At 40.5% G+C, this 19,568-nt stretch overlaps 1 protein-coding gene across 1 annotated transcript; it reads right to left on the reverse strand.

Annotated features, from left to right (window-relative positions):
* Positions 1–801: 801 nt before the first annotated feature.
* On the reverse strand, positions 802–18,788 carry PGCKA1 (PDCD10 and GCKIII kinases associated 1; the record flags this gene model as incomplete). Its single annotated transcript, XM_080344336.1, has 3 exons — positions 18,739–18,788; positions 2,846–2,893; positions 802–1,756 (listed from the first exon to the last, which is right to left on the reverse strand). Exons 2-3 carry the CDS (start codon positions 2,875–2,877, stop codon positions 802–804), a joined length of 987 nt encoding a protein of 328 aa, XP_080200462.1. The 5' UTR covers positions 2,878–2,893; positions 18,739–18,788.
* Positions 18,789–19,568: the final 780 nt, after the last annotated feature.

Below are 19,568 nucleotides of genomic sequence, written 5' to 3' on the forward strand. Positions count from 1 at the left end.
GTTGCTTTAGTTTACAATGGTTTTAATCTATCCAAACTGCTAGGGCTGCATCTTGATCCCTCTTAGCACCTTGGATAGTGTGTGTGTGTGACTCTTAAGTGAGCTACTTCAGCTCATCAAACCAACAGAAAGTTGCCCTCTCTCTTGGATTTGGCTAGGCTTCTGCTGTTTTAATGAACTGAACCAGGTCACTGGGGGTATCAAAGTCCAGGGGAGGTGTAAGGGAAGAGATGAGGTTACCATCCTAACACCAGCTGCACATGCACGAATTTAGGCTTAAGCTGGAACAGAACTGTAGCTGGAGTGAAGTGCAAGCCAAGCTGCCTTCATTGGATCATAGAACTTTGGGTCAGGTTTTGTTGTTGTGCTAACATAAGAATCTGTGGTTTCTACCTCCATGGCTTCTATAGTTCCATTTTATATAATGGAAGTTTTCTGAACCTGGAACATGCAGTGTGCACAGACCCTCCTGAGGGTCAAAACCAAAGGAAATGTTTGCATGAATCCAGGTGAGGTGAGTATTTGGCAGAATACCCTGTGTGGAAGAAATGATGCTATGGCCTTCTGGTTGGCCCCATACAGAAGAGTGTTAGTATTGTCATTAGCCAAGGGAGCACTTCCTTACCTAGGGCAGCAGAAATTACAAAGGCTGTATAAAACAACTGAAGGGACATAGGTTTAGTCCCAACTCCTTTTATATATGCTGTTCATGACAGCTGTCCACATGTGCTGTACATGTGCTTATACAGATCCAAAAATAAAATCTGGATCTTACCCAGTGTATTACAAAGAAGCCTTCATCTAGTACTCGTCATCATCTTCCACGTTTTCCCCTGCAGTTGCAGCTTCCAGTGCAGCCAGAGCTGCTGCTACTTCCACATCTTCCTCCTCAGTTTCTCCATTGATGTCTTTGTGGTTGGGGTGTGTGGGTGCCTCTGCTGCTTTGGTAATGGTCATGGCAGGGATACCAGCAGAAATGCCCTCACTCAGACTTGCGGAGTCAGTTTTAGAAGGTTCAATACTGCTCTTCTCCATAGGCAAAGGTGGAACAACACAAAGGTCCTGGTCCTGTATTTCTGAAGGCCCAGTATTTTGGTCTGATTGTACACAGGTGACTAAAAAGCTATCTTTTTCAACAAAGTTCCTGGTTTGATTGCCATTCTGGGGATAATCAATAGCAGGCAGCTGTATGGCATTGTTTTGTTTCTTCAATATTGCACTTCCTTTGAGAAAGATTCTGTTGTCTGCAGACTGCAAGTTCCCATCTTTAATACTATTTGGCTCGTTGCAGGCTGCCTTCCTCTGGCTGCCTGCCTCTAGGTCAAGTTCTTGGCCAGACCTATTTAGTTGGGTGTAAAAGTCTGTACTTCTGGTTGAAGGAGACTCTGCTGACTGGCTGGAGGGTCCCTGTTCATTGGCATCTTTCACTGGGTTTGTGTCGGGATTGAGCATGGGGTGCACTCCGGTGCAGGAGTTGCCACCATTGACTGCAACATCAGGCTTTGCGACACACTTCACAAGGCCATCCTCTTGAAAATCATTGCCTCCATGGTTCCAGAGAGTTGCTTTCGTGCTACTTACCTGGGGTTTATTTTCTGTTCTGTTTAACTCATCCTTCTGGAGTTCATTTTTGTGTTCTTGAATTTCACTGTTCTCTTTGAATTTGGATTTATTGCCGCCTTGCTCATTGTAATTGTAGCTGGTCACTTCACGAACGTGTCCAGGTGATTGTACTTCTTCTGGATCAAAAATATAGCTGAAGTGAGGAAAATTTGTAGATGAAATGTTTGTTATGCTGTTAATATAATTAGAAAAAAGATTAAGCTTAGTTTTTAAGCTGGAGATCTTGAGGAACTGGTGTCACTAAGCTTTACCTTTGGTCCTGAGGATGAGCTAAACTGAATGGAAATGCTGAACTGTGCTGTCTGCTGGGACTGACTGTAGCTAACTCCTGTACTGAGATTCACTGGGAACATAAGAGGAGGGTGTCAGAGAACATTGTGCTGGTTTTTGCATGTTTCCAGCTTTATTTTTTATTTTCTCTGTGGGGTAGATGAGCCAATGAGTAGTCATCACATATATCGTTAATTCATATATTCTCATGTAGTGGCTAAAATATCACTTCTTTTACTGGTCTTCTTCCTTTCAAGTTTTATCTTTTTGTACTTCTGAAAATTTTTGTTCCCCCCTTTTTCCTTTCTTATTAAGCTTTTCCTCTCCTTAACTTTTCCTTGATTTATTTCTTCCAGAACCTCTCTCTTTATCTCCCCTCTTTCTCCCATAGCACCCATTTTCTTTTCCACTTCTTACCTGTTCTCAAGATGTGGCCAAGGGGAGGAGTTACCATCAAGTGGGGCTCAAGTGTTGTCTTTCTAAAACTAGCTAGTCTCTCTCTCTGGGGAGACTTCATGTGACAATCGTTCCCATAACTAACTACATTTTAAAGTTATGATGGAGGCAAGAATCTGTAGTTCATTGTCATTGCTTAGGAGAGAGGGAGGGTCTGATCAAGTTTGTGGTCCTTGTTCTACTGAGCTGCAAGAAGTTCATGTTACATAAATGAGAAAAAGTTTTGCTAAAAGGTGAATTTTCAATACTGCACTTTTTTTTTTTTTTTTTGTGGGATAGAAATTGTAGAAATGGACCTCAATTACAGTAAGTCAAAAGGACATTCACAGCAAATCAGTATGCCTATGTTGTGGCGTGATTTTAAAGATACTGTAAACTTTGGGAAAACTCCAACCTTGTAAATAGGCTTTATTTAAGCAACAGGTGTAGTGGGGCACAAACACATGTTTTAATACACTTGTTTTATTCAGCCTAAGCAACTCTTGTTCTGTTGTACCTTTGTATCATTTTGCAGCACCTGCACCCCATCTGGATTTTCTTTAATCTGAAAAGAGAGAGAGGGGAGGCAAGAGAGAGGGAAAGTGAGTGAAGCATTATGAAATTAATGTATGGGCAATTGCGTTGAAAATGATGTTGATGTTTAGAAGAGTTTCATTAGCTAAAAAGAAAGACGTCTACACAAGAATGGATGCAGTACAGTTCAAGGTCTTTTGAGGTTGCGGTTTGCAGTGACAGTGGCCTTTAGTTGGGGAGAAATCTGGGGAAGAATTTAACATTTCTTAAGTAGATAGTGGTGTTCTCTCAGACTATTTTCCTAAGCAATTTTATTATTTGGAGACTCCCAAGTCAGACAGTATTGGTTCCCTGGTGTTTTGGTTTTGCATGTGTGTGTGTGTTGCACTTTTTTGTTTTTTAGTATTTTTTATTTGGCAGCTATTGGTGGACTTCTCTTCCATGAATTTGTCCAGTTGTTTTCTCAACTCTGTTAAACTGTTTGCATCCACAGCACCCATTATTTAGGAGTTTCACAGCCCAGCCTTGCCTGTGTGAAGAAGCACCTGCTTTTGTTTGGCTTGAACCTGGTTCTTAATAGCGTATTTTATGCCTTCTAGTTCTTGTATTGTAACAAGTGATGAGCATCATGTCTTGTTGTCACTATAGTACAGATCCTGTACTGCCCCTTCTGTTATCATATCCAGTCCGAAGAATCCTCATATTTTAAAATGTTACCTATACTGACATTTTTTTATGCCTATAGATTGTCGTGTGGTGCTTGTCTGGGCCTTTTACATTTCAACTTCCTTCTTAGATGAGATGTGGGAACTACAAATGCAGAGTTTTCAAGCTGTGGGGAACCACAGATTTATTCTTTCTTAATAACTCCTGTCTCCATGCAGTTGGCTCTATGACAGCTACTGAGCACTGAGGTGACATTTTTGTGGAACTATCTCTTAGTTAGACACAGACATATTGCTGGGATTGGCACTTTATTGTATGCAGTGCTGCACTTGTTTTTTACTGTGGTAAATTCTTCAGAGTTTGACTAGAGCTAGCAGGTTGTTTGTGTTTTGCTGCATCTCTGTGTATTGCAAAATTTCAGTGTATATGTATCATTGCCTGACCCAGTGAAATGCTAAGAGCTATTTCATGGTTCATGTGCCAAAGTCTTTTATTATGGGAAGAAACAGTTTGCTAATTTGGACTCCTGAGAACTTTTATGTTCTGAACCTAAACTGAAGACGCGGATCTGAACATCCCAAAATCCTAGAAAAAAAAATTATCTATGGATTGGGGCTATATTATTTCAAGTTAATCAAGTCAGGACAGGTTGTTAATATATTTTTTCCATCATTATTCAGGCTGCTTCTTTTTGTCTTGATGTTCTACAACCTCACATACTTTTGCCATTGCCTAAGGACAGCAGCTTGCTTCCCGTAAAACAAATTGATCATACAAAGTCTGGGTGTTTTCTAGAGTGATTTATTCACAAAACAACAAGGAAGGAAAGTAGTATTGATTTATTCTTACCAGGCATGGCTTGAGTTGTGCACCAGTGATAATGCTAGCAGAAATTACAATCACAATTCTCCACTGTATGGGCTTATTGTCTGACTTCCTCTGGTGTTAGCGCTGAACAAAATGCCTGATGTCAAGCCCCTCATTCCTGGAGCCTCTAAGGTCTTACAGCCATTCATCAGCTGGTTTTTGCTCAGCTGTAGCTGCTCCTAGCTAGGCTTTTTGTCTTCATGTGCACCTGAACTGTTTTGGAGCAGAAACTGCTGCAGCTGCTTTGCCTTCCCTGTCTTGGTGCTGCTTCTCTCTCTCCCCCTTTAATGCATTCTTCCTTCCACATTTCTGCTGATCTCATGCTGTGTGTCATTGTCCCCCATCCCTCAACAACGTCAGAGCAGGAATTCTTATACTGGGCTTTTCATCTGAAGAGGATGCAGTAACTGGTGAGGTGGTCATGTATACAGACTCCTTATGTGCAGTTGCTCTACAGTGCAAAGGCATTTGTACAGGTTTGACTGGATATGGGGCTTATTTGTGGTGCCTGCAAAGCCATCTTTTCCTGCCAAAGAGGAATTCTTAATACAATTTGCTTTCATCGTGTTAAAAGCTGAAGTAGCTATAGCCCTTCTTTAGGTTAAGACTGATTTGGAAGCTAATTCAGTTGAACTAAGCCCTGTACGGACATGTTTTGGTTTGACTGACACCTTTAGATTTATCTTAAACTGGCTTCTAAACTGAAAGAACAAAAACTGCATTAAGTTGGCCATCTGCTGATAGACTCAACCTTCAAAGTTCAGTGGTTGGCAGGTTATCATGTGTTAGATAAATGATCATGTGTTTTCTGTTTATGGGAAAGGCAATGTAGCTTGGCTTATGTTAAGCCTCTTTCTGTACATACCCTTACCATCTCTCATGCTTGCCATGGGTAAGAGCATGCAAATATTATTTCAGCTCTGCTAGATCACGATAACTCCAAGAGCTGCCAGTTGCCATGTGAGCCCACTGAAATGCCCACACAGCCTTTGGCTTGGCTTTTAAGTTTGTCAGCTTGGTGAAACCAGTCCTGGTTTGTGTGCAGACCAGTTCTGAGAACAGATACTGTGACTAACTGGGTGTGGGCACTTCAGCTCAGGCTGCTTCTGTTTAATCTTCTCTGACAATTTTTCTACTCAGTGCTTTTATTTATAACTCTTTGTGATTTTTAAAATGTCTTGTTCAGAAGTTTTAACCGCTGGGAGGTGCTAATTGTTGTCCTTTGTTCTGTTGTAAAGATGCTTGTGATCATCATAGGTAATTATAAATGGAAATTACTGTTGTTTTCATAGGAAGCACTTTCCTGTTTGGTGGGGTTTTTGTTTGTGGTTTTGTTGTTGTTTGGTTTTGTGTGGTTTTTTGTGGGTTTTTTTGTTTGTTTGTTTTTGTTTATTACAGTTACTGTTTGAATTATCTCTGCAGCTACTGCATTAAGCTTTTCCACTGATTAGTTACAACTGGATCTGTCCTCAGGCATGGATAAACTATTACATATGGAAAATACTTTATGTTGTATTACCTTATAAATTATTTCACATTTCTGAAATAGGAATATGGTTTTACAATGTCACTGTCTGAACACTGTTTTTGTTGGGTATTTTTTTGTGTGTTTTCGTTTGTTTATTTTCCATGCCCTTTTCTTCCATATTTATAATAATCGTTCAAGTCAAGTTGGCAAATAAGTCTGAGGAACAAATTGCTTTTGTAGCATGAAAAGGCATGCTTTAATCCTACCTATCTTTAGATGCCTTGCTCTAAAGACCTGAGTATTGTGTGATGTTCGTAGTTCCATTAACGGATAAGTAGTTTTAATAAGCTCTTGTCTGGAGCAGTTTGAATCAGGCACATGCTAAAGACTTGCAGTAAAAAAGGCTTAGAGAGCTCAAGCAATGGATAACAGTATGTTATCTGATACTGAGTTTAGAAACATTGCATCCTTTTATGTTCAGACTTTTTTTTTTGCCTTTTTATTAAACATTTATTCTGCTAGATATTCTGTGCTGCTAAATTGAATAGGAAGTTTCAGATGAACATGATATGAAGTGGAATTCTCCCTTGTGGAACACTTTTGGGGCTGCTTCCCCCCCCCCTCCCCCCAAAACTCTGCCTGTCCAAAGCAGCAGTAAAATGTTTGACCGTCACATTTAGTTCTGCAGAATTCAGATCAAACTGCCATTAATCTTGGACATCATTCTTTCTCAGTCATGAAATTCCTGAAGGCCTGTAAATTTTTGTCGCTAGTTATTATGCAGTCACTTAATCTTGAACACTAACACATCATCTGGCATTAAAACTCTACTAAAATGTTAAGTACAGAATACTTGGAGCATTTACAGGACAGAGATAGAGCTGTTTAGGTGAGAGGAATGAGGAAGGCCTAGAAATAACTTTTTTTTTACCCTACTTGATTTTGAACTTTCACTCTATAGCTTTGAGCAGCAACTGAGTAGTGTGGCCAGCAGGACTAGGGAAGTCCCCCTGTACTTGGCACTGGTGAGACTCCATCTCAAATACTGTATTCAGTTTTGGGCCCCTCACTACAAGAAAGACATTGAGGTGCTGGAGAGAGTTCAGGGAAGGGGAACAAAGGTGGTGAGGGGTCTAGAGGCAAGGGAGCTGGGGCTGTTCATCCTGGAGAAAAGGAGGCTGAGGGGAGACCTTGTTGCTGTCTACAACTACCTGAAAGGAGGTTGTAGCATGGAGGGTGTTGGTCTCTTCTCCCAAGCAACAAGTGAGAGGATGAGAGGAAGTGGCCTCAAGTTGCACCAGGGGAGGTTCAGATTGGATATTAGGAAAAATTTATTCACTGAAAATGTTGTCAAGCACTGGAACAGGCTGCCCAGGGGACTGGTGGAGTCACCATCTCTGGGAGGTGTTTAAAAGACATGTAGATGTGGCACTTAGGAACATGGCTTAGTGGTGTACTTGGCAGTGCTAGATTAATGTTTGGACTCGATCTTAAAGGTCTTTTCCAATGTAAATGATTCTTTGATTCTGTTCTATGACTCTTCTAGTGTGTCACTGAGGTTGAACTTATAGCAGTTTCTACAAAAGAATCAGATTCTTGCAGCATGAGAGAGCAGGATGATGGCCTTGTGGTTTGCCTATTCGGGGTCAGTGCTTGCTTCAGTTGAAGTCATGATAATTCAGTGAAAGAGATGGAAGAGGCCCAACTCTGTGTGCACTTTCCTTGCCATCCCAGCAGGCCTTTAGTGGCAAAAGATTGTCTAGATAGAATGTCCTTGCAATGTATTCAATGAGTGTTCACAGAGACATCAGGAAGACCTGATGTCATGAAGGAGAGTGACTTTCTTCCTTTTAAAGAAAATCATACAGAAAAACAACTATTTTAAAACCAGCAGGAAGAAAAAAATGCTACTATTGTTTAAAAGGAGGTAGTAATTAGACTTAGTTTGACAAGAGCAGAACACCAATCCTATTAATAAAGCCAATGCTGAAAAAGTGGAGACTGAAATATTTTTATGGTGGCACCTGCTAAGAGAATGAAATGGTACTTTTCTTAAATTGTGAGACCTTGCTGAGGATAACAACAATATGGTCTGACTCCAAAAATGTAACCTTGCATTACAAACTATAATGTGCTTTAAGAGAAGTATGCTTTGCTTCATCAGACTTGAGAAACACAACATATCTGATTTTAAATGATGTAATAACATAGCTTCTGTTGTGTCTTTAAACTGTAGCTGTGTTATGAATAAACAAAAGTCAAATAAAGATAGTGTCATGAAAAGGGAAGGGCAAACATTTTTGAGAAATAAAAATGGCTTGACAGCCTTTCTTGATGTTTTTGGAAGTTTACATAGAAACAGGAAAAGGTCAATCTTATTTTTGCACATGATGTGTTTTTAATTGTCTTTTTTTTTTTTTAACCCCTCCAGAAGCAGAGGCAGAAAAGTGAGGAAAGAGCATATTAAAATACTCTTCTAGTAGGTCTCAAACTGATCAACTCTGGCTTTGGTGACTTTTGCTCTGGGTCATTCCTTTTATAAACCGGTTGGGGTTTTTTGCTTGTTTGGGTTTTTCTTCCCCCTCACCCTTATGCTTTATGAGCTTCTGCTGTTTCTTCAGCTTTTCTCTCTTCTCCATCCTTTTCTACTCTAGATTACTAGGTAAGGAGTTTTTTCCTATGTGTGTATTGTCTGGGCTGCTGCACATGAATGATGCATCTCCCAGGGGCTGGGGTCACCTCTTTCTGCTCACTCTTTTCCAGTAAAGGCACTTTTCTGACTAGACCCTGCCAGTGTCTTCAACATCTTCCCTGCTGTGTTTCACATTCCTCAGTGGAACCTGTCCATGCTCTGGGTACTGGTCTCTTTGTGAAGGGCACATCACTCATGAAAATTAAGCCTGGGTGCCTCACTACTAAAACAACAAACACAATTTACTTAGTGGTGTGGGGTTTTTTTTTTGCTAGGGAGGTCTCATATAGGTGCCAAATGCTATACCAGCTAGGAGAACTACTCAGAGCAGCAAACGTGGGAAAGTGTCTGCAGAAAAATACTGTACAGAGGGAATATAAAGAGTTTGAGTTAAAAATAACCTTACAGAGCTCCAGCACTTGGGAAGCCTCTCCTAGCAGGAGGTGCGGCTTGCCTTCTGTGCTGAGTAGGCATTCATACCTCTCAGAAGATTTCAGAGGTTGTCCTCGGCATGTGCGAGGTCTGAGAAGGGGTCAGGTGTGTCTAGTTTGGAGGAGGAAAGCGCAATGTGTTACTGAGGGATGGAGGCAGAGGAACAATTGATCTGAATGACGCATAATAGAAAAGAAGCACAGAAAGACTGTGGGACAGATGGTAGAGCTGAGAAGAACTATATTTAGAAATTTAGAAAGCTAGTAAACAAACAGTAGAAAAAATGACCAGCCTGTGGTAGAGGGAGAGAGAAGATAACAGGGAAAAGTTTGTAAAGGAACAAAGAGCAGGGACGTAACTTCATTAACCACACACTGTGTGGGCTGATCACTACTTTGGGGTAAATATCATCTGTAAGAACTGTCTTGCTTTGCTTAAAATATAGACAACTCTGCAAATTCCACGGTTTTTCTTTTTCGTGACCTTAATCACTATTCTGAAGCCAGAATACCTCAAATGAGAGAGGAAAAAAAAATCCAAACCACCTGTTGTGGGCCCAGAATCCTTTCCTGCTAATGCTCTGTGGAGACTTATACCACTGATGAAACCTTTGGAGCTGACAGTCCTCTGAAAACAAATTACTTTCTCACAAAGCTCCAGATTTAGCTCTACTCTTGTACCTGAAAATAAAGCCCAATTTGGCTGTATCAGTCACATTTGTCATATAGGTGACAGCCAAAAAATCATGAAAAATAAAACCATGTAGAATGTCTCATCTTTTTCAGTGAGCGTCTAGAGCCTTTGGCAATTCTTGTCTTAGCATAGTTGTTACAGAGGTGACAATTTAACTCTGCATTAAGACCAATGCTTAAAGCTGGACTGAAATCTGTCTACATTTTTTTTTCCGACTGATTCTTAGTCTGGAAATTTGCTTTAAAAGTGCTTCAGGGAACAACTGAATTGCCATATATAATCTAAAATAAGTGAACTAACCTGAAGAAATACCATAATATGCTCCCTTACAGGAAGCGGGTCCTACCACATGGGTTTTTTTTGTCTGCTTTTTCTGTAGCTGAATTGACTTCAGTCTCTTTGTTCACACTTCCTTCAAGTGCAGCATGGAAGTGTTGTTTCCACGCATCTACCATTGTGCGTCCAGCCCTGGTGAAAATACCTGGCTGCGTTGTCCTGCTGACAGAGTGTGACCCGCAGATGGACTCTGAGTCACCCTGCAGACCCTGCTGTCTGTGGTGCTCTGCAAGAAAAGGGAACCATGCACGTGTTTTTCCTGGTGCAGCTTGATTTACCCTTCTGCTTTGAAGGAGGGAGGCTCTATAGTTTGGAATAAGGAGTGTCAGTGTCTGCCAGAAAGAGCTTTATGCTATTCTGCCGGCACAGGGTTATTGTCACGGTTATAGTTGCCTGTCCTTCTCCTCGTTATTCCCCTCCCTCCCTCAAATGTGCTCTTTACAAACAAAGCTGGGGAGCTACACAGATCTAGCAGCCACTTTTAGGCTCCACTGAGGCCTTATTTGCCCACTGAACGGTTTGCATGCATCTCTAGTACAGCTACCTGTGAAGATAAGAGAAGCTGACACAGAGGAACCCATCAAAGATGTGGATAAAACTTCTTCAGCCACAGTCTAATGGCAGTGATGACTGAGGCAGTCAGCTTTTGCTGTTTGATACCCATTGCCACTCTCTGCTTGTTCCTTTTCAAATGGGATCCCCTGTTTTTCACAGATAAATGTCATAATTGCAGGAACGCAAATAATCCTCATGCTATCTTCAGCTGTTGAGAAGAACATTTATAATTCTTTTGGAAGGTGAGTCTTCCCTTTTTTTTTCTCCCTGGCCAGGCTCAATTGAGCCCATATATTGTATGTTGTTCCAGGCAACGGCCTGATTCTTAAAATGCTTCTGTGACTGAAGTGTCAAACTTTTGGGTGATATTACACACTGGCACTGTGTACAGACAGTGGCTGTTTGTTTCTGTGAGGGAAGAATTTGGTGTATTCTGTATGCTATTCAAGGCATGAAGTTTGGGGTTGGTTTTGTGTGTAGGGACTTCATTTTTTCAAGAGAGAAAAGTGGCTTTAACGAGGGTAGGTATCAAAACCTGGAGATTCTCATGCCTCAGAAGCATGTGTTGCTCGTTATCTGGGAATTTATAGGACTTGCTCAGTTATGGCTTTGTAAACTTTGATGCTTTGTATTCTGACATAAAGCAGTTCTTTTTTTACTGAGGAAGTAGCTCTGATACCAAAACATGTTTTTCCTTCAGCAAGGTAATACACGACAGGATAATAGAATTTTAAATGACAAAGGTATTTGAGTGCTCATAGCAAGGGGAAAAGCAAACTAATGGCATAAACAGAATTGTTTCCAATTAGGAGATTACAGAGCAAATTGATTTAATATCAAACACCCAAATAACAAACACTATGCTTGCCAGATGAACCACCAATACAGCATTAGCTAATCAGCAAACGATGGCCTACTCACCAAATAATCAGTGGGAGTAATGTTATCATGAGTTTAACCTCTATCCTGCATGGTGTCATCTGAACATTTATCCATGTATTGTGTTTTTCCATGAAATTTGCGATAATAGTAATTGACAAAAATTTGCACTTGTGTTATTTGTCCCAGGATCACAACATCAGCCATCAACACTAATTACTGTGCACATTAAATAGTACAAACTGCATATTATATCTTTGGATTATTCATAACAGCATCCCAGGGAGAGTGCAGACTCCTAGCTGAGAGGTGTGTCTCCTGTGCAGGAGTCAATTATGTCCTCTAATTGTGGGTGTGTGCCATGGCATTTCTCAGTGCTGGGGAAGAGCATCCTACCAGCATGATATCCAGCTATGGTCTGATGACAAGTGACTCTGACAGATAGGATGCTCAGAATAATGGAATTATCTGCTTACATATTCTCACTCAGAGATGAGAAAAGGCCATATTTATCCAGATTCTACTGATATTAGTAAAAATATGTGCTATCTCACATATGTGAGATACCAAGAAACCATAGCAGTGTAGCTGGCAATACCTGGCAGTCGTTACGTGCCGATGTAAACACTTTACCTGAAATGGGGAGCATCTGAGTGGATGCAAATGCAACATCAGAACCTGCTCCCCTTTTTTTACAGCTGCTCTTTGCCCATGACCCCAGGCATCTAGCTAGGTTTTTATCAGATCCTGATGGTATTTCTGCTCCCACCTTCTTGCTTTTTCTTGCAGCTGTTTTGCATCGCATGAGCAGGTGTCAGGGCAGGGAACCCTGAGTGTGGTCAGTTTGGCTGGAGCACACCTGCACTTGCTCTTTGCGGGTGTGCTGGTGGAAGGGGAAGGTAAGGAAAAGTGGATGCTAACAATTTTACAAAAAGTGTTTTGTTTTGAGTTGTAACTGTTGGTTATTGCCTAGGCTGATCTTCCCAAAAATGTAATAATATGCCTAGCTATGTTAAGTCCTACTAGCTCCTCCTCAAAATGTCCTTCTTTCCAAACCAGTAAGGTCAGCCAGGTCTTCCACTTACCCCTACAGTACAGTACTGGTCAGTATATGAAGTCCCCTGTTTTATTCTCATCCTAGATTTCAGTTTCCACTCTGCCTTTTTTTTTTTTTTTTAAATTTTAGAAGCTCTTGTGCACTATGAATATTTTATTCACTGACTAATCTCTCTGGTAGTTCCAGGCTTTTTTGTAAACACCTCTGAGAAGGTATGCCAAGCTCGCAGGAGAGGTGGATCTTTTTGTGGGGCCCTTATTACTGCTGTGGAGTGCCCTAGAGGGCACACAGACTATGACTTGGAGGTGATCTGAACGTGTCCTTTTTTTTTTTCCTCCCTATTATGCTCTTTGCAATTGATTTTAAATATTTATAAGATATTTAAAAGGAAATGCATTCTCTCTGACTAGTTCCTCATTACTCACAGCACTAGGTCACAGAACATTTCCCTCCCCCCATTATTTACCATACAAACTGTTTGTTTTATTTTTTGATGATTAAAAGGAAGAGTGGGCCAAAGGGTAAAAGTATCACAATCATTAGCCAGTTTGTACAAAGGAAAAACAAATATAGCTTGTAGCACAAACCCACTCATTTCCTTTTCAGCCAAGCTTATTCCCTGCATCTGGTCTTCCCAAACTTACATCATGGTCTGGTATTTAAGTTACTGATGTTTATATTTTCTGTCTCTTAAAATTGTTAATCCTATAAAATAGTTTGTACTCTAGTGGGGCTTAAACACTCGAGTTATGTTTAGGCCCATATTGTGCAGAGGCAAACATGAACATGTGCTCCTTCACAAGGGATGCATAGCTTAAATGGTGATGAAACAAAAATGGGTGTGATAAAGAGACAGTCATGTACACATGACCAAAACAACCAGCAGAGCATCTATATTTGATTCAGTAGTCTGCCCAAGTGCAGAGATCTGTGTTTGGAAGCACAGACAGAGCCTCAAAATAGCTACAGCTAGTTTTCATGTAATGAAGAGGGACTGTATATTTCCTGGGAGGTTAAAGTGTCTTTTTGCAACCTTGTGCAACTTTGCACTTTGTAGCCTGGACTGTTGTTTTCCAGCCCTTGGTGTGAAAACTCTTGGCTCTATCTAATATATTTTTAAAACATTTAGAGCTCTAGAATCAGGGGCTGAGACAGTACTGTCACAGTGCTACAGTTCACAGGACCCTTTGCTTATGCTTTGCTTGGACAAGCTCCCTTCCCAGTGGCTGGCTTCAGTGGCCTTCTGCACAGAATGCCACCAAGGATGTGACTTCAACATATCAGAGACGTGGCTTTGAGGCTGAGGGTCAAACTGAACCAGGGCTCCTAGTTTATGAGGGAATTCTCAAAATCTTTGAATACTGCGTGAAATAATCACCACCTCCCCTGTAGTTTTTACTGGGAGCTGCTATGGCTACTGTGTTTTAGTTTGAACATTGTGCTCTCAGTCTGTGTGAGATGTGGCCTTAAACGCACCTGGCAGCCTCTGGAGCCTCAGCAACACCCTGCAGTTTCAGGCCACAGGAAATCCGGGGTAGTCACCCCTGAGGGCAAGGGGTTCATAAGCTTTCAGCAGCCTTGGCTGGGTATCCAGCTGCCTGGCTTAGACACATGTGGATATTTGATTACAAATCTTTATTCCTAACTTGGACTCCCTGTTCTATCATGTATTTGGCTGGACAGCTTTTCCTGATTCCTGATACAAATAGTCTGCTTATTTTACAATTCCCAGATGAGCTTACCAGGAGATATTTTGCTGAGACCTGTCAAGGTGGTAGGAGCCCTGGTACATCCATCAGAACAGCTTTAGTCAGCTAGACATCTGCGGGGAAATGCAGTGCCTGTGAACTTCCTGAGAGTGCTGTGGATTTTAGTTTTGGACCCAAGCACTTAAAAGTCACCAGAGTGTCACTAAGATGCTGAAAGTATTAGAGTGAACAGAATTAAAAACGGAGCTGGAATAAGAAATCCTTTAAAATGCCTTATTTCCTGATTCTACTTAAAAGGCTCTGTCTGAACAGGGTGATATACATGCATGTGATATACAGTAGATTGGCGTGGTCTTAGTGAAATGAAAGCTTGAATAGGGTCTGATGAATGGGTAACTTCTTCTAGCTAGGTGTTATGCTGCAGAGCATCTGGGTCCTGCTGGCGTAGCAGTGGTACAAGTAGAAACTGGCAGCTGATTTGTGACTTTCCTCCCCGAGGACACTGGAGACTTCATGTGTGTCATATATATGATGCACTGAATCTTTTCAGGAGAAAAACATGACTCATTTGCCTCATTTATCCAATCTTGCAGGACAGCTCAGGTTCAGCTAGAGGAAGTGGCTTGTCGTTTTTGTGGCATAATCTTTGTGAGAAAGAAATGATACGGCAGGTTAGGCTCTAAGGCTGTATTTCTATATACATGTGCCTCTCCTTAGGTATTTGTAAATGCACCTCTCCTTAGGTGTCATACACATATATGTACAGATAAATAAACAGGTCTTAAACAGGGCATAGGTCAATGGTAGTCCAAACACTTCTGTCTTCCTGTTGGTAAAATTGTCTCATTATTTGTTCCCCAGCTTTGGAAACAAAACTACTGAAGTCCTGGTTGTGATATACAAAGAGTCATTGCTCTTATGCCTCAGGGACTTCTCAAGGCACTAGTAGGAAGACATCATACAGAGAACTTGTTTGATTTGGTTGCATAAGGTTGCTGAAAGAAAAATGCATGGCGATCGTTGCTGAACATAAATGTTCAAGATCCAGTTTTTAATGTTTATTTTAGAATATGAGGTAGCTTAAAAAGATGTTGCAGTAAAAATAAAAGCTATGATTTGGAAATCCTATTCCATGATTGCATCATTTTAGTGTAGCTGTTAAAAGCTGTTCTTTGCTTCTAATAATTTCTGAAATATTTAAATACTCCAAAGTACTCCTCTGTTCACTGTCTTCTCATATAGTTCCTGTTCTGTACCTTCACAAGAGGCGTCTTCTGGTTCTTTGTAGAAATATCTGTGCTTTGAGGTGTTACCTAATGCCAGTCCCAGGTATTTCCCCTTGTGTCACATTAGCTGGAAGATCAAACCTCAGTGAAATTTTGTCTCTGTTCAGTGGCCTGGTCTGAGCATCCTGAAGACCACGAGCCTTTTACACTGAGTGCACCCACATTCTGTGTGCCTACCTGAGGAACAATCATTCACTGAAATCAGTGGAGACATTTTAGTTTACTTCAAAAACTATCTTGATGAGTCCCTCCATTGACTCATTTTTGACTAGTTGTCTATTTCACTGGAAACACTGAGGATTTTATATGTACATTACTGTTCTTCACATTTTCATTTTTTTCCTAATGGCTGAACAATTTCTCTTGGTGTAAAAACTACATATAATTCCAAATCTGTGGTGTAGGGTTTTTTTGTTTGATTTGTTTTGTTTTGTTTTATGATGTGGTTGGTTTTGTTTGTTTTATGTTTCTTCCAGTACATCTTTCATGCCTGTCTTTACAATATTAAGGAAATGAGAAAAACTAGAGGTTTTGTGGTAGCTTTCTTAGAGGTGCTTCTAGTTCTGTTTACAGGGCTAGCTGAAGAAGTTACATTTCAACCTTTGGATGAAAGGTGACATAATGAAGAAGAACCTAACTTTATAAGACTCAAAAAATTTAGGTCTCAAAGAGTAGAGAGAGAAGATAGAAGCATGCTGCTTGATCCACTGATATATTAAAGGCTTTGGTAAATTTTGAGGACTTAGAAAATTCAACCGCTGCTGAGAGGTCAAAGACACCTGTTAAAGATAGCAAGAGTTGAAAGATGATGTTGTCCCTGGTGGAAGAGCAGATTGAAATTTTAGCTGAATTTGAAGAAGGGCAGATGCTGAGGTCAGAAAGGTACATCTGAAGAAAACAAGAATATGTCAGGGTCTGCAGTTGCATCCAGCCCTTGACAGATTTACTTTTGGCTCTTTCCCTTTTTGGCTGTGTGTGAGATGCTACTGAGCAAACTGATGAATTAGAGTGCCTAATGAGGCACAGCTTGGGGGGGGTCTCAATACCTGTGTGTGACTTAAACACTAAATAGCATTAAACTCAGATACTGAGCTGAAAACTGGGGTATCACTGGTCACTCAGGCCACTGGTTTGAACTGGTGTGGTGGTCCCTAAGATCCTGTAGCAATGCAGGATCCACATGGCAGTGCACACAAAAAGCAGATTCTCTCCTGGCTGTGATGTGGCCTTAGTTTCCTGCACCCTCACCAGAGGAAGAATACAAATAAGTACAGAATCTGCCTTTCAGAATGTTTATTACTCTAGGGCTGAATGGGCCAGAAACTGCACAGTTCAAAAACATTATTTTTTCTCTAGTGCTGACAGGAAAGCAAACAAATCTTTTGACTTGAATTTTGTATGTCAGCACAGCTGGCTGTGGAGCTACTTGTTTTCTAACTTCTGGCTCAAAAGTCACTTTTCCTTAGACTTCCGTTTGCAGAATCCGCTGAAGTCTGTGAGCCTGCTTAAATATAGAAGTGTTTTCTAGATATGGATTGTTTTTCAATTGAATACATACATAATACGAACGCATATAAAGACTATTTTTGCAGCCTTCTGGAATAGTTTCATTTTTATTGTATCAGTGTTATGGATACTGACATCAATGAGCAATTATACTCGGGACACTAGGCAAAATGGAAAATATCAGACAGTGAGCATGAAGGCTACAGCCACAGGAGGAATTCTGGGAGAAAAACTGGCAAGCCAGCCTGGTTCCCAGCTCTATCGTGTGACTGTGCTATGTACCCTGGACCATGTCCACGGTCAGCAGCAGCTGCTGGTGTGTGGCGTGGCAGCAGGCTGGGCACTGCTGGGAGACCAAGGTCTTTGTTGGGCCTTTGTCTGCTGGAAGCTGTTACATCTTGTGTTTGTTTGCAAGTTCTGCGCAGCAGTGAAAACCCAGAAACAATTTATTGGCCTTCTGCAGCAATTTGGGGGCTGTAAATAGCAGAACCTTTAAAAAAAGCTGTTGAAAGGCTTTGGATCTAGGAAACACTTTGCGAATTGGTGAAGATGGCAAAGGAGAGAAGGTGGAGACCTCATATGTTTTAGATGTTGTAAAATTCTTGTAAGTTAAAATAATAAACAATGATTAAGTGTAAGTACACTAAATGGTACAAGTTAACTCAGGTAATTTTGGCATTCTAGATTATTGAAAGCTGCTTTGTTGTTTGCACACCAGTTTTATGGATATGCTCAGAGATTGTTTGCTTGGGTTTTTTTCCCTGTTGCATTTTTTGTAAGTGGGCATGAAGAGACACAGCTGCAGTTTAGCAGGCCTTCATCCTTTAAGTATGCCGGGCATTGTTACTTAAGTGAGCAATATTCGGAAAGTAGGCTCAGATGTCTATGGAGACTGTTTCAAATAGATATTGGAGTTTTTTGTGTATATGCCTTCAGGCAGGATTTGAGGCCAGGTAGGATATGTGATCTCAGCTGTGTTATTCAATTGTAGCTTTGTGTCCCCAAAAATCATCTTGCCCTGAATATTTCAAATGCTTCTGATTTGTTTATTTCATCTGAAATATTGCTAGTGGCAGGTATTGTGGTGGTCGTGGTGTACGTGTCAGAACATCAGCCTCTCTTAATACAAAGAAAATTGGATAAAGCTGTAAGTAGTTACTATGAGTCAGTGATTCTCTTCTGTAAAAAAAAAAACCCTGAACAACAAATGTATCAAGGAGCTTTCTTAAATTGTCAGGATATTGTGTTTGACCATTTAATGGAAGAACCTGGAGCTCTCTGTAAGGGAACTGTTAGAAGTCAGCATGTGCTCCCCCTTCAGCCAAATCAATCCTTATATTTTCCAGTTTCTTCTCCCTCCCCATTCTCTGTGTTTCTTTTCTCCCTTGCTCTGTTCTTCTTCTACCATTTGCCTGCATTTCCACATTTTCTTCTTCCATTTTCCACCACTGTTAACTGATTTAGAATGAGTCAACTTTGTACTCCTGTATTTCTTCTTTACAGTATCATTTTCTAAACTTCAAAGTGGAAGCTGACAAGCTTTTATTTGTTACAACAGAGATATTAGGGGTTGGTAAGACACACAGTTCAGAACCTGTTCTGTCACTGGTGCAGTAAAATATCATCATTAGAAAATATGGTGGAATATGGCAGAGAGAAAAATAATCTAGTGATGTTTTCTGTTGTGTAGTGCTGAAGTTACAAGGACAATTAAAAAAAAATAATCCTACCTTTCAGATTGTGCTCCATCGACTGCTTGAAAGGTTTGGTTTAATTGTCTTGATCCTGCAATAGTAAAACAACACTTGGCAAGTGGTTTCTTCATGTGCCCACACAAGTAAGAAGGATACTCTGAGGTGTAGGCTGTATACTGCAAACAACGTGGAAATAAAACAATCTTCTCTTCATGCCATTGTGAATTTTTAATTTAGACACTGATCAAACAAATCACTTGAGTAGTATGCTTGTCCCCTTGAGCTGAACTGGAATGCTAACCTGCTTAAAGTGAGCATGAGCTCTCCTGCTACAGTGGATTAGGACTTGTGAAATGTTTATATTTTAAATGACCACTATAAAATTAGAAAATTTTCAAATATGCAGTGTCATGGGATTTCATCCTTTCTTTGCTGGGAGCCAGGATACTTAAAGTATCAGCTAAAAATTTACCTTTACTCTATGTTTGTCAGAAGTTTCCCTTTCAGATTTTCACAAACTTTGGAACCTAAGAAATGCCTCTGGCATTGCAGTGACATTCTAGGTATCAGTAAAGCTATTGTTCTTTCAGATATGTGTGCTCCAGGCTAAATGGAAAATTCAGCAAAATGTTTTCAATTAAGAATTTGCAGAAAGACAGATAAATTCATGAGATAACAATAGAATAAAAATGAAACAATGCAGATGCCTCTTCTCCTTTAAAAATATCAATATTTTCTGTATTTCTTGTAGTGAGTGGAATGTGGGCATATGCCCATGTGGGTCTGTGTGTGCACGCAAACCTGTATTGAATATTAATTACCAAGTCAAGCTCATTTCTGTGAAACAGGCAATTCATCTTGCAGTG

The sequence above is a fragment of the Nesoenas mayeri genome, assembly GCF_963082525.1.
Source record: "Nesoenas mayeri genome assembly, chromosome: 4".
NCBI lineage: Eukaryota > Metazoa > Chordata > Aves > Columbiformes > Columbidae > Nesoenas > Nesoenas mayeri.